This window comes from Gobius niger (genome assembly GCF_951799975.1).
Source record: "Gobius niger genome assembly, chromosome: 1".
NCBI lineage: Eukaryota > Metazoa > Chordata > Actinopteri > Gobiiformes > Gobiidae > Gobius > Gobius niger.
Window position 1 is genome coordinate 49,621,048 of NC_136852.1, and position 15,547 is coordinate 49,636,594.

General features: G+C 43.6%; 1 protein-coding gene across 1 annotated transcript; it reads right to left on the reverse strand.

The window, feature by feature from the left end:
- Nucleotides 1–390: 390 nt before the first annotated feature.
- neff1 (neuronal intermediate filament family member 1) lies at nucleotides 391–6,897 on the reverse strand. The gene is made up of 4 exons (XM_079568030.1): nucleotides 5,680–6,897; nucleotides 2,079–2,396; nucleotides 1,421–1,545; nucleotides 391–802 (listed from the first exon to the last, which is right to left on the reverse strand). Exons 1-4 carry the CDS (start codon nucleotides 6,409–6,411, stop codon nucleotides 412–414), a joined length of 1,566 nt encoding a protein of 521 aa, XP_079424156.1. The 5' UTR covers nucleotides 6,412–6,897; the 3' UTR covers nucleotides 391–411.
- Nucleotides 6,898–15,547: the final 8,650 nt, after the last annotated feature.

Sequence of the window (15,547 nt, forward strand, 5' to 3'; positions counted from 1 at the left end):
TGTCCAACGTTTGACTGTTAAGCATGATTTTTGCGTGAGATTGTATTTTTCTTGGTTTTACTCTTTTTAAATGATTCGTGTTGAAGAATGGTGAACTAAATGGAGGAATTGTGTTTGATTGTTTCTACAACTTTGCACAGCATTTTGGAAACTATCGTATTTGTAAAATGTGCTATAGTCCCATTCATAGCGGCTCATGACTACAGCCCGGGCACAGATTTGTTTTTTTTACAGGATGGTAGGGTTGTTTAACAAGGAGGTCACCACAGACACCCTACCCCACTCCAGGGATAGAGTTCTTAAGGTTAGGGTAAGGGATTGTGACCCCTGTTCATCATAATGCTCCCCTGCCGTCCTGTAAAAAGCGAATTCACTGCCCGGACGTGTGACAGACTGGTGCGATGTGTTGTTTTAGTTTTTGCTGGTCTTGGAGCTAGAGCTATCCTTCTCTTTCTTCTTATCCTTTTCCTTGTCGCCTTTGTCCTCACGGTCTTTGCTCTTCTTATCCTGCTTCTCCTGCTCCTCATCATCCTGCCCTTCATCATCATCATCGCCCTCTTCCTCATCACCCTGCTCCTCATCATCTCCTCCCTCCTCATCTCCTCCCTCCTCATCACCCTCCTCCTTCTCCTCCTCATCCTCTCCGTCTTCTTCCTCGTTCTCTTCCTCCTCGGGTTTGGACCGGCGGTAGGCTCCCAGGGCGTAGCTGCGGGCCGACATGTAGGAGAAGCTCGGGTATCCTGACTGGACCATGGACCCACCCACTGTGCTCAGGCGGCACTCCTCGCCTTCCAGCAGCTTCCTGTTTGGGGCACACAGACACGAGCGGGATTGGGACAGGTCAGTGCACTGAAGATCAATTAAGATATATTTAGCAACGGATCTGGTGTCATCCTCTGTGTTGTGGGCCATTCAAGAAGCATGACCACAAATCAGTGCACATGTCAACAATGTAGAGGATTTACAATAGGCAGAGGCAATACCCATATCGCAATAACCTCCCATTTGACTAAAATTCTGTCATTTTTTTCATACACAGCTACAAACAAAACACATGGTAGTTCATGATGTTCATGATTTTCCTCAAAAGGTTTAGCAAGATATTGATTTGTCATTCAAGTTTCCACTATTTACTGACAAATTTTGGCTGAAAACCACTATGTATAAAATATACTACTGCTACTAATAATACTACTACAACTACTCGTTGAGAAGTGTGCAAGATTATAAAGTGCTTCTCATAGATGTTTGTTCAGGATGACTTTTTGGAGTAGTTACCATTATTGTGTCTATTTACGTAATAAACCAACATATTCTGTAGTTTGTTTTGAGGCTATGGGGGAGAAATGTTGGCTTTTGGGGCATAGTTTCCTCTATTAATGGGGAACACAGTCCTATGTGTTTCTGCCGTGTCATTTACCTGTAGGCCGCGATCTCGATGTCCAGAGCCATCTTGACGTTGAGGAGGTCCTGGTACTCGCGCAGGTGGTGGGACATCTCTCCTTTAGTGGTGCGCAGTGCACCCTCCAGCTGCTGGATCGTGTCCTGCAAGAAACAGTGACAACAGGGTAAATAAACAGAAGAGAGCAAGTCATTCTGAACACGGAACAGTCTCATTCAGTGTTTGACCGTTTTAATCGATGTTCTTTTATCTGCTACTTTATGAGCCACATGAGGATCTTTGGCTGCAGAGAAAGTGATATAAAGTCCTTTTAGTCCTGGTCTATTTTGAAGTTAGTCCTTGTTTAGACTCGCATTCACAGCGCTGCATAATAATTACTATGTAGTTCCAGTCAAAAATGTGGTATTTTGTGAAGAATTGTCTCTTTGGATTTAAAAAAAGTTGCAGCTTTAGGTTAATATCGTCTTGTATAGACTTTTCTCCACTGCATGATGACAATAATAATCTTTTGAAGACAAAAACAGTGCTTTGCTTGTCATCATGTTATTTTATGTCTACTCTGCTGTGGATCCAAAATATGCTCCTGGGTCATATGTAATTTAGTTTGTTGATCTAATCCCTGTAACGTCTTAAACACTAAAGATCTGTCTGTTTTCGGTTTGCTGGGTTTGCTCACCTGCAGCTCTCCGATCTCCTGGTTGTGGCGATCCTCCATCTCTGCGATCTGCCTCTCTAGCGCCTCATTGTGGCCACGCAGGGCCTCGATCTCCAGGGTGCGCGCCTGCACCTGACGGCGGTACTCGGTCAGCTCCTCCTTCGAATGCTTGATGGCATCCTGGTTACGGACCGCCGCCTCCGTCACCGTGGCGATCTTGGAGCGGTACCAGTCCTCAGACTGAGCCTGGTTTTTGGCCGAGAGGTTCTCGTACTGAGAGCGGATGTCCTTCAGAGCCGCGGCCAGGTCCGGTTTAGCCATGTCCATCTCCACTGACACCTGCAGGGGGAGACAGAGAGCAGGAGGGTTTGATGTAAGACGTTGGTGTTCAAGCTTTGTCACCATTGGCTGCACAGTTGTTTATCTGCACAACCGCACCTTTATTTTGGCTTTAAACCGTAACTCTCAAACTTAAATGTTAGTTATTGAGGTAGTGTAGGGTGTATAATGTTGTGTTTCCCAACCAGGGGTACAGGGACCCCTAGGGGTACTCGAGAACTTGGATGAGGGTACCTGAAATTATTTCAGATTGAAAACAAAAATGTGTTTGAAAAGAAAAGCTTTATTTTTGCAGTAAGGTGTATGGTTTTTGGATTATTTTAGTTTTATTTTGAACACAACATTGTCGACAACTCTTGAGGTGGGGGTACACAGAGAACCAAAGAAGTGTTCTGGGGTACGCAAGATAAAACCACGCAAACTACTGATATAGGGGACTATGTAGCCTCCGCCCATGGTCTAATTTTCTCCCTCATGGCAGAGACGGAGCGCCAACATAGTCTCAGCCAAAAACTGTGGGAAATACTGTAATGACAATGTAATTGTCACTCAATCACATTTTCTGTTGCTTATAAACTTGTGCCACTGAGACGGATGTAGAGACTAATCTGGACTTTTAGGTCAATAACTCACTCAAAAGATCCATTCATTACATGCTGCCATTATAGCCTCTATGTGCATGTGTACGCTGGACAAAGAGGTGAATAATTACCACATAGTCACCAGTTTGCCCCAAAGATACTTCTTCAGCCACAGAACAGAGAAAAGTAGTTTTATACCTGCAGCATATCCAAGTATTGTGTGAACAAGATTATATTTTACCTTGCATAGCCTTTATTTGAATTACGTTGTATTGTAATTGGTACATAATTTTGACAGGGCTATATCTGATTTCAGACTAATAAATTGTGACCGGTCAGGAAGCAATTCATCAAGAGCCTATTAATGTACTTCCTTTTGACTAACTGATTCTATTGATTGTTACATGTTACTTTAAACGAGAAACATGGATTTGCTGAACGTGCTTTACATCTCACCCTTTGACGTAAGGCCTCATACCCTCGGGCTAAATCTCCTACTTATTACACGTTTCGCCGCAGCCCATAAACTTCAGTAAACCAATACCCGGGACAGCCGAAGTGCCCCATCTGCTCCCCATCGCGTGCCGTTCCCTCCCCTCCGCTTCGATCCTCGTGCATTTATGTATAAGGTGTGGCGTGTCCAGCGAGGTGATATGCAGCACTGATGAAGAGGCTGCTGACTCAGGCCGTTTGGTGCTGTGCTGTCAATCGCTTACAAGGCAATACTGTTCCCCGTACGCACACACGGGCAATGATTATATCTACCCAGCAACTGATGCCTTAGTGGAGCTTATGGTACACACGAGCTGCTTCATTTGGCACTCTGACGCCTCTGTATTCCCAGTATTGGTTCAATTTACAGACATTTTAATTGATCTTTTCCGTTTTCCTGGTATATTGTTGTTTCATTATTGTTTTAGATCTCAGTGGTGGTGCTCAAAAGGAAGCTAAAAGTTGGGAACCACTTGGAGCAATCCATTCTCACAGCAACTCCAGTGCTGTTGAAGGTTAAAGGGGCGGTAAAGCGCAGATTGGCAGCCACACCTCTGTCAGACTACATTCAAAAATTCTTCTAGAAATAAGTCAAATACGTTGAAATACGTAAGTACGGCCAGTATTTGAGTAACTAACTTCAAAAATCTGTCCATAGGCAAGTTTTTTTAATACTTAAATTAAGGAAAGACCATCAACAACAATCTGCTTTTCTTGTTTTATCTACTTTGAGTGTGATTAGATCTTTTTTGTTAATGTAAAATTGACAGATTTGACTTATTTCTAGACGACTTTTTGCAGGGCTGTGGCTTAAGTTGAAGCTCGTCAGCAAAGAGTAAAGTAATAATGCCTATAAAAGTGCTATGATATTAATCTGATGCCGTGTAATCACTTTGATTAACTTAAAACAACACAAAAGTTCCTTTATGTGAAGCGAGCTCGATGTTGTTATTGCTGTCGACTCTTACGCATGTCTTTAAACACCGAGCTCGTAAGGGGCGCACCCTTGATTGAGGGAGTCTCTGGCAAACAACAGCCAGCTGGAGTCAACCGCAGGGCAAAGCTTTTTTCTCACCAGGATTCTTTTGGTTTGAATCCTAAACATATAAACATGCTGTTAGTCTGTAAAAAGTTAGTCTGGTATGATATTTGCTTTTGTAGGTTCTTACTCAAAGTTTTGTAAAAGTTGTCATCTGGATTGGGTCGCTTACAATAAAAGGCGTTTTGCCTCCTCATTAGGAGAGGAGGGACACCAACAGCCACACCCAATTAGGTTGACCCCGCCCTTCCCCATTTAACAGACGGTGCTGCATACAGCCTACTGACGAGCTGTTAGGCAAGAGCACTTTTCTAGGCTACTTTAGTTTAGACTGTTTAAATAGTTTTTGCCCAAATATGGCATCTCAAATCTGTGAAACAGTTGATTTGGACAAAATCTATGGGGCGTGGCCTGATGTAGGCTATTCGCCCATCTGTTCCAGTCCTTTTCTACCGATGAGGTGAATGTGAATGTATTATTAAGCGTTTTTTCTGGACAAATGAAACTGTTAACGTGTGAGCAAGCCAAAGTCACATTTCTGCCAGCATCGCGCACGGTAGAGTTTTTCTCTTCTGTACTGTTGAGTAAAGTCAGTCAGATCTGCATATCAGCTGAAGGACGTCCACGCCCCTGTTTAATGCGCACCCCCTCCCTCTTCACTCCCCCCTCTCTCGACATCAACAAACAATGTGGGTGCGTCAAAGTCTCTCATCCATCACAGGCTGTTACCAGGGCAACAGGCAGACGCACGAGCCAGTCTCAAAACTTTATTCGACCCAAAGCGGATGTAAAATGAAGCGTCATGTATGGAATGGCCTGTGTGGACGCAGACAGGAGTGGGCTGCGGGAGTCTGAAGTTCGTGCGGGGGCGTGAGAGCGCGCAGGGTGCCGCAGAGCAGAGGCACGAGGCGCTACTGCAGTGCCATTAATTACCAGCCATTATCCGCGCGCAACTGGATAAAGAACAGGAACGAAAGGCTTGTGCACAGTCGTAAACATCCCCAATACCACTTTAGGTCCTGTGCATTTGTTACCGGTTACTTCTGTGTTTGACCAAACGTTATGGGTAAAGTTGTGTGCTGCGTTTGGGACACGGTCGTGACTTCTGTTGAGTTTTGAATACCTTAAGTCAACTATAACTGACAGGTGCGTGTTTGTGCACGTGCGGTACCTGAGTTGCCTGCAGTGACGCCTGTAGCTCGAGCAGCTCCTCCTCGTGCACTTTCCTGAGGAAGGCGATCTCGTCCAGCAGCGCTTCCACTTTCTTCTCCAACTCGAGACGCGCGAGCGTGGCATCGTCCACATCTTTCCGGTAGCCCTTGAGCGCGTTCTCAGCCTCCTCGCGCTGCCGGCTCTCCTCCTCGAGCTTTTCTCGCGAGCGGTCCAGCGCATCATTCATCTGCACGCAGTCCACGTGCAGCTGGCTCTTCTCGTGCGTCAGCTCCTCCACACGCGCCCGGAGCTCGCGGATCTCCTGCTCATAGAGCTCGTGCAGGCGCGAGGGCTCATTGTGGCGTTGCCGCAGCAGCGTCACCTCCGCCTCGAGCACGCGGTTGTGCTGCTCGAGGCTGTGAACCTTCTCGATGAACGACACGAAGCGGTCGTTGAGCCCCTGCAGCTGCTCCTTCTCGTTGGTGCGGACGATCTTCAGCTCGTTGGTCACCGCTGTGGAGGCGCACAGCTCCAGAGGCTCGTGCATGGCCATGTTCACGCGGGACGCATTGGTCCTGCGGATCCCCGAGGACATGGACGGGGATCCGTACCGGTGATGGAGATTACTGCTGCGCAGCCCCGCGGAGTGCGCACGGGACGGACTGGCCATCGACATGCGCCCGGAGCGCGGGGCATCGCCGAAGATCTTCCGGTACGAGCTGGAGCTGTACACATCACTGGAGAAACTCATGGTCCTGATGGGGCAGAGTGCGCGAGGAGCTGAGCGCGAGAAGAGTGTGGAGACAAAGTCAGATGCGCGTGAGCTCTGCCAGGACAGGTGCCTTTATACAGCGCGCGCAGCGCATCATCTGACGCAGGGCCAACTCTGAGACAACAGAGAGAGAGGAGGGAAACCTGCGGATTTGGCAGAATCACCCCCAGCACCACACCCCCTCGTGTGGGGGGCTCGAGCCACTCATGCGGAATCTCTGTTCAATAAGCCCAGCCTCACGAGCAGCTTTACTTCACTGTTCAATAAAACACCCGGCCGCATCAGTGTTGGGTTACACCGGCCCATCCCTCACCGGGACAGGTCCTGGTGCGTGCGTAAACTCCAGTGTCACTGCAGCCCTGCACGGCACGCGGCAGGGGATCAATGAAAGCTGTGTGCGCGTGTTGCTGCAGTGGAGCAGGACTGTGACGGTGCGGGACAGACAAGTATGAATCTGATAACAGGTTTGTGAACAGTGCATTCACAGAAACAGCCTGAACAAATGTGAGACACGTTCGTCCACAATGTTCAGCTGCTCTTCATGCAGACTTGGTATTGTGGGACAGAGAGCTGCCCTGGTCCCCGAGGGGGCCACGCCTCTGAAGTAGAGGACACGAGGAGACCTGGAGCGGAGCCAGTCCCAGGACAGGTGCATGGCTGTTTCTGCAGGTCCATGGTCTGCAACGGATTCATACCAAAGACTGCGGCATCATCGCTGTCTACGAAAGTGCTGCAGAGGAGACCATTGTCAACCACAAACACACAGTAAAACAACAACATTTGACTCGTTCACTTTAAGAAGCCTTTGAGTTATAATAAAGCCCAGTTTCAGACGCTATTTTTTAAGATCGCCATAGTTTTCTACATTTTTTTACTTTACTATGAGGGGAACCTTACGTAAACTTGATGCATGTGTGCCCTTGTATGTGACATTATCATACATTTCACGTCATTAAGAGAGCGTTTATTTTACGCGCAGTGTTCACTAACATATTACGCACCACTGGGGGGCGCTAAAGCTTTATCAACTCAACAGCCCTCTAACAGAGACATGTAAAAGTAAACACTGCTTTGGATCCGTGTAAAAGGTGTTGACAATTCTCGGTTTGGATAGTTCTTAAATGACCATGTAGCTTTACGCATGTAGCTTTAATCCTGTGACTATTTAAGTGATGTGTCCTGTGATTTGACATCCCCTCAAGGTCACTCAACATGTTTCCCAAACTCAGTATTAAATAGGCCTATTTAAACCTTTTCTTACTCGACCATTCTCTGTGCACTGTAGTTAAATGCAACAATGAGTCCTAAAACAATAGTCTACCCACAGGTGCCTTGGCTTTTTTTTTGCTTCTCTCTTTCAGCCATTTTGTCTGCAGCAGTAATAAAAAGGGTTTAGAAGACAGCTCTGAAATGTGGAGTGTGACTCAGCAACTAAAAATGTAATCGAAGGTGGTAGTTTGCAGTTTCCTTCTACTGCCAGGTGCATATTGGAATGATTTATTAAACATTATTCAGGGGAGATACTAAAAAAAAAAAATCAACTTTTTAAAAAATCTGCAGATTTTTGGGCCAGTTTGTGCTTTTAACACATTATCTTAGATCAAGGAAAGGAAACCTACAGTGTCTAATGGGCACAGGAAGATGTTTAATTTTCCCAAAATGCAGTTTTCCTCATATTGTGATGACAACATCTGCTCAAATTAGCACCAATTTGGAGCCCAAATAAGCAATTTTTAATGTTTACATATATATTTTGTAAGAAAGACAAAAAAGGAAATGCAAAATGAACACAGAAAAATCACATTTGTTTCTAAAATGTCAACAAAATAAACCCATACAATTAAATCTCTTTTACGCAGATATATTTGCCATGAATATAGTCAATATTGGCCATTTTTACAAATGAAATGCACTATTTTTGAATAAAACAATTGTAGACTACGTGGGCTACACACAAACAACAGTGTGACGTGAGAATTTAAGAACTTATTGAATAAACACTATTGTCTTGACTGTTGAATGATGAAGTTTTGCTGACGCCTCGTGAAGAGTGTGCACACTCAAAACCAAACGAAGTGGAGACTGTCAACAAAAACTAATGTGACTGAATAACAGTTAAAAGAGAGGCGTCCAAATTAATGAAAAATCAAACTTCTTGGCACATTGATCTGTTGTTCCAAACATAACCACCAGGGGGCGCTACTGCACTGCCAAGGAGATCTTTGAGAACTTTGATTCCGGAAAGTTGCACAGCACAATATCCTTGAGGGGTCCACCCAGGGCCCCCACTGCTCCCAATGGCAGTGAAACGCAGGGTCAAATGCAGAAGACAATATCTATTAGGAATTAGGGCTGTTGCCACTAAACCAATGGTTCTCAAACTATGGTACATGGTACTTAGGGTCATCTGCAGTTCTAGATATTACTTAGAGATAATTTCATTGAATGCATTTACGTTTAGACATAATTTTGTCCAATTTGAATTTTGACTTAACTTAACCTCTTAACCCCCACCTGAACCGAGCACATAATCTCCAGTTCGGCTTTACCCAAATGTAAAAGCTTTGTGAGGAAAAAATGATCAAAATAGTAACAAAAACAAGAAGAAAACAAAAATGAAAATGCAACAAAAATGTGACCAAAAAGTGACAAAACACCTGATGAAAGTACAGCAAAAAAGTGACAAAACAAAATAAAAAGCCACAAAATGAATCAACACAAATTTGACCCAAAAAAGCGATGAAAGTAACAAAAAGTGACAAAACAAAATAGCGGTAAAAATTAGATGAAGAAGAAAAAAGATCAGTCTAGATCAATTTTGTAGGCCTTAGCTTTCAAATGAGGCGTTACACTGGCCTGTAGGCTGTAAGCTCCAGTTTAGGTAAAGCCCAACTGGAGAAAATGTGCTCTGTTAAAGCAGGTGGTAAGAGGTTCAGGGACATCATATACTGAATACTCTATTTACTACATTGCTATTTGACCTTTATTAACCAGGCAAGTCCCACTGAGAATGCAGAATCTGTTTTTCAGGGGAGTCCTGGCCCCAGTGGGGGACCTAATGTCCATAGTTAGCGATAGGGGAAACCGCAGCACACAGAGAGGCCTGACCCGGTCCGGGATTAAACCCAGGACCCTCTTGCTGTGAGGCAACAGTGCTAACTGCTACACCACCATGCTGCCCAAGAAAGCAGTGTTTCTCAAACGTTCACGTCGAATATAATATTGGAACGTCCTTGAACCACCAGACCTTGATCAAGATCAAATCAGGACTTACTGTAAACGAACCACTCCCGGTCTAGGGAACACTATGTTGACCCTGTTATTTTTCCTTTGCATTTGACCCATCCTGCAAAGCCACTGTGATGCCTTGTGGGCGACAAGTGTGTGGGGACCCACCTCCAGCTCTTAAATTTAGTAGATTGAATCATCCAGCTGGATGTTCCTGACCATGAACTGAGTACATGTTACATTGGTTAGTGATGGAAAGCCCAGACATGAAGCGAACATGCAAACTCCACACAGAAAGGCTCCTCACTGCACAGGAATCGAACCAGGGAGTTCTATTCAGCCAACTCGAGCAAAGTCCATTTACCTAAACCAAGACTAAACTAACAGGACTATACATTGACATAATTCACGTAATATATATGTGCTCTTCTTCATGTTGCTTTGTTCGGAGGCTGGTGTGGCAGATGGGAGTGTTGCGGTCTCGGGGGAGAGTGCACATCACTTCAGATCACTCCATCCAAAGCACAACAAAAGGAGCTGCAGAGGCCTGTGCCTGACACTGAGAGAGGGGCTCTGAGGCTGGGGCAAGGCTCGCACCAACACCTGGCAAATCAAAGAGGAGCGACCGGATGAGGAGACAGGAGCAGATTGTGCCTCTCACTCGAGGGAATGCACGAGTGATTACATGATGACAGGCAAAGGCAACAACTGACTATAGGGGAAGATTATAGAGCAAGACAACAGCTTATAGAATGAGGATTTACTGTAGACAGGACCAACTGCGCAAAAACATGTCCTAAAGCCAGAACTAAACTAAATACTGTACATGAATGTGTCTCTAGAAGCAGAGCCATGTTTGTGTAAACACTCAGTCGCACTGGAGTTTTTCATCATAGGCAATGACTCTTGAGCAGTCATCTTCACACTGTAGACCGAACAACAACTGTACCTTCATTTCTTCCCATCTCTACTGAGCTCCAGTCATAGCCGGTGCTTCAAGAGCTGAAGGTTCATCAAACACAGCCTCGGGACGTCAGTGTTGGATGAAATGGACCTGGCTTGGTTCTGGTTCAGTCCTGGCGGGTTAGTTTTCTCATCTTACTGCAAGGTCTTGAGACTGCTGTGCGGCATGTGTGCTGAAGACCTACCACTGAGCCACAATTCAGATGAATGCAGAGAATTTATAGACAATCCATTTTTGTTTTAGGGTTTGCAATGTCTCCACAGTGAGGACAAATTTAAGAGTGGTTCAGTTTCAGCATTCACGATCCTGTTACACTGAATTACATCATGAAGACTCAGTGATTCTGTTGCTGCATACAATTATTAGGGTTTAATAAGACTGCTGGCAATTGCAAGAACAAGTTTAATTCTAGTTTCACCCTGAAGCTGCTGAATGTAGACGTAACAATTACCTGCAACCCAGTTGCATTTATTATCGTGTTCTTGATTATAAACACTATCATTGGAAGAAAAACTATATAAAAGTCTGCTTTAAAGGAGGAGAACGAGAATGCAAACGTATGCAGGTTAACTCACACATGTATGAATTCATTAGGAAACTCTTTAACTCCAAAGGAGAAGCAACAACATGACTATTAAAGTAATGGCCTTCCCTCAAAGCACTTCTCTACAGTCATCATTCATTCTGGTGGACAATCTGCTCCATTGCGTCTCCAATCACCACCAACCACTCACTCATTGACAAATTTAATTCACTACATCCAATGTTCCAGAATCCCCTCAGAATAAATCTTTTTATCTGATCTAACAAAATAAACCCGGCAATTTAAACTTGTCTCTATTCATACATTTCTGGCCATTTTTACATATAAAGCATCACATTTCTGTATGAACTTTAAATGTTAGAATATGCAGTACATGTTCTTTTATGCCTGTAATGTACAATAAAAGCTCAGCTAGTTTTGGTCTTTTTTTTTCTTTACCTCCCATAGCGTCTCCAAGTTTAACCTAATATTAGCTGTTATTTTTTGCTCTGAACATGTTGATGGACAAGATGGCCGGCCTGATCAACCTGTTAAACTGTGGAGGATCTTTCACATTGGCACTCCCTTCCCCCTCAAGCTCCAGAAGGATGCTTTCCAAGACTCCCATCCCCCCTTGTTTCCTCTGCTCCCTCCTTCCCTCGGTAAGTGTGTGTTGGTTTATCTACACAGGCCTTTCCAGTCAGATGGCCAAATGATCATATAAAACTAGGATTAGGCCGTAAAACACTGGCCAACGCTGATCCCCCGCTGCGCTTCCCTCTATTTGATGTGCAGAAAGCTGCCCATTACTGCCTCCACCGGCTTTGTATGAATAAATATAGACCTTTTGTGCGTTGGAAACCGGTGGGTTGGATTCCAAGCTGAAAACTGTCATTTGTTCTGGCGAATTTAATTACAATGAAGACTCAGTCGTGCACAAATGACTCAGGGCCGCAGGCTGGTAAAGAAGGGTTTCAAATCTTTATTTCTGTATCATCACTGGCAAATGTATAAATCGCATTCTCCCTTGCATTTGACAATTCGTTTCCGAAGGGATTTGTCTTCCACCCCGTGACGTTTTCCTGTTTATCTTTAGAAGACGGTGTCCAAATTCTGCTGAATCTCAAAAAGTAAGTGCTCAAAACATCCAGTTATCATTGTTCAACAAGACACATTCGATCAGTGGCGTATACATGTAGTAGAAGTAGTCACTTGTAGTAGTGTGAAGTCGTGTAATGCTTTAAGCGCCGCACTTGAGATGACAATGAACAGGAATGACGTCTTTGTCAATGATACAGCCCAAATTTAGGTTTCACGTTGGATCATTTTGTAAAACAGCATAATATTCTAAAGTTGGACAACTGAAACCTTATTTTATTACCGAAAGAACATCAACTGCTGAAACGGGGTATGGATTAAAGTATAGCAGCATCACATCTTATCAAGGAGTTGGGACAGAGGCAGCAAAAAGTATAATAATCTCCCAAATGCACTTCTTTTACTCCTCTTTTGTTGCCTTCTCATTAGATGTAAATAACCCAGTTTCAATGAAATGCTGGTAATGCTCTATTGGGAATAAAATAAGCTCGTAAACCAGTGGGTCCTGCTAAACATTTAGTGTCGGTCTCTTCTTGAAGACCCTCTTTTCTTACATACACTCGTTCTACATTGGTGGTGTTTTAAGGCATGAAGCCATATTGGTATAAGTGAACAAATAAAAAACATTAAACACGCACAATGCCCTGATGCTAAAAAAAACCAGTAGCTTAAACAACTGGTGATTGAGCTTGTTCGTTTTCCACACCTGCTTCGAAGGAAGGGGCAGACGCCGACAGCACCAGAGAATGTGCAGGTGGGATTGTAGCCAACGCCAGGTTCAACCAACAACATGGTACAGCTTTTGACAGGATTTCAAGTCTTGGGGTTTAGCTGCGGCGGTGTGCATTTTGACAACGTGTCTTAGTCTTTTGGCGAAAGTGGCATTTAGTTCTAGTCAAGATTTGGTGAAGTTACGTTTTAATATAACCTTTTTTAATGAAGGTTCTCTGCTTCATGTTTCTTCTCACATGAACAAAGCGCCGACGTCTTCCTTTGGCAGTGAATTTAAATAATATAAGGCTCTTTCAAACTTGCATTGGAAGTTTTGATGATTATAGTCCCTTCTTCTAATTCTTATTTAGTCATATCGAATATCTGGACCTATTAGTCTCATTAACAACTTTTAATTTCAGTCAGCCAAAAGACGACTGAAAAAAATGATGGCGGAATATTTCAGTTGACGAAACTAACTCTTCAGTTTTTGTACTTTGGGACATAATGATAGACACATTCACAGGAAGTATTCACGACTATTACGATCAGGAGAAAGCTTGTTGTACGCGTTACTGTGCTGGAATAATCGCTCATGTAATTCCACTCCTTTATAATTTGATCATATGTTTGAAAGCCAAAAAGAAAAAGTGCCCATTTTTCCTTTCAGTATGAACAGAATATAGGAACCTTCTTGACGTAAGGCGAGAAAGCTAACCTATCTAGTATAATCGGGTTCATCCTTCCTTAGAACTACTCTAGACATGGTTAGGTCCTTTTCTAGACCTGGTTTTATTACTGGTACTTCGAGAGACAGTTTATTTTCTTTGCAGCACCCAAGACTGCTGGTTTTGAAATCTATTTTTGGGCCTTGTAATGTATAACCTGTCCTCTAGCTGCCCATCTTTGCCGTACCACACTGCTTGTTGAAAACTGGTCTTTTTTTGTCTCCCTTTTGCTGCCGAGCCGAAGCCAACGCAGCGCGAGTGGGCGGAGAAACCACGCGCACATTCAACTCTTTCATTCACAGGCGGAACACAGGACGAGCCTCGACGCACGACATCAACCGCTTTACATGTGTTTCAGTGGACTTTTTTTTGTATTTTAAAAGCAAAGCTAATTCACAACTTGTTTTCTATTTCACCCAAACAACCAACCCACCCAATGTTTTTTTTTTGTGTTTCTTTCTTTTTTTGTAGGCATATATTTTAATTCTCTCTGAGGACAGTGACGTAACAAGTATAGGCTCGCTAGAGGGTACTTTTGAAGACACCTGCCCACTCGCGTCAATACATTTTGCTCTGTTCCTGCGTGGCTACACACTTTAAAAAAAAACAAAAAAACAATCACTCTAAACATTCTTATTTATATATAGATTTTGACATGTTTTTACTTTTTTTTTGGTGTACTGTGTTCATGCGACAATGGAGACTTGCTTATATTGTTAGTGATGAGAAGGTTGATCAAATATACCAAGAAAATTTGGAACACATTGGTAAAGCATTGGTAAGAACTATGATAATAATAAAAAGGTGGACATATCATGCATAATTTGACTCAGACTCATTCTTTCAGGGACTTAGGCATTGATGTTTTTCACGCTTTATGTATTCAAATACATTTATGCAAAGTAAAGACATAAGGAGCGAGAGACTGGACAGGTTAGGATTTCTGTTTGGCCTAGAGTGCCGTCTGCTGGAAGTAATGGACATGACACGTGATCAAACGAGCTTCCAATTTTCGCCAACGGCAGGTAAACAAATCGTCCCCTTAGAATTATAAGCTTCAATGACATTTTCGTTGAAATTGAGTCATTCACACTCCCATTCTGTGTACTGTATCAACGTTTTGCAGATTTCGGTGCGTTTTTGAGGCTTTAATCACTCAGAAATGCTCAGAGGCCAAATCCATGGTGCCGCGAAGAACACACGTTGTGCGCAGGCAATGATTTCTGGGCTTAGAAACGCTTACTACGGTTTCGCGTTCCGTCTCTGATGCCACAGAATCCAGGTAATACAGATCGCAGCACCTCAAAATCAGAAGAAACGAAAAAAAAGTTGACTTTGCATGATATGTCCCCTTTAATTCATCATTTGTAACACTTTCCAATCATTTGTTACTGAGCACAGATGTGTTGCTGTGGTAACGCCGTGCACCGGTGTCTGGTTAAGTTAAGAAACATTCTTGGGCAGTAGTTTTCTTCCTATAGGGCCTAAACACTTGACCATTTTAACTGACAAATGATGAGAAACGCTTTGTAAATGATGAATAACAAGTTTACCAGTGATTTACTGTGTGTATCATATTGTTCTTCTCAATTTCCACTGCCAGCGTGTCTCTTTCTCTTTAATATTTTAATGCACATTTTTAAACCTTATGTAGTTTTTTTGTCCTATTCGATTAGGGATTAGGGATGGGGATGGGGGGGAGGGGGAGAAAAACAAAAAGGACAATTTATTCAATCAACCACAAAGAAAACAATGAGTTTTTCCTCTAAATAGGAGCACCATTTTGAGTTTGTGAACATATAGCAAAGCCAGGAGGCACAATTGTCGACAGTCTAAAGATTTGACTAGGCTGTGCAAACGTAA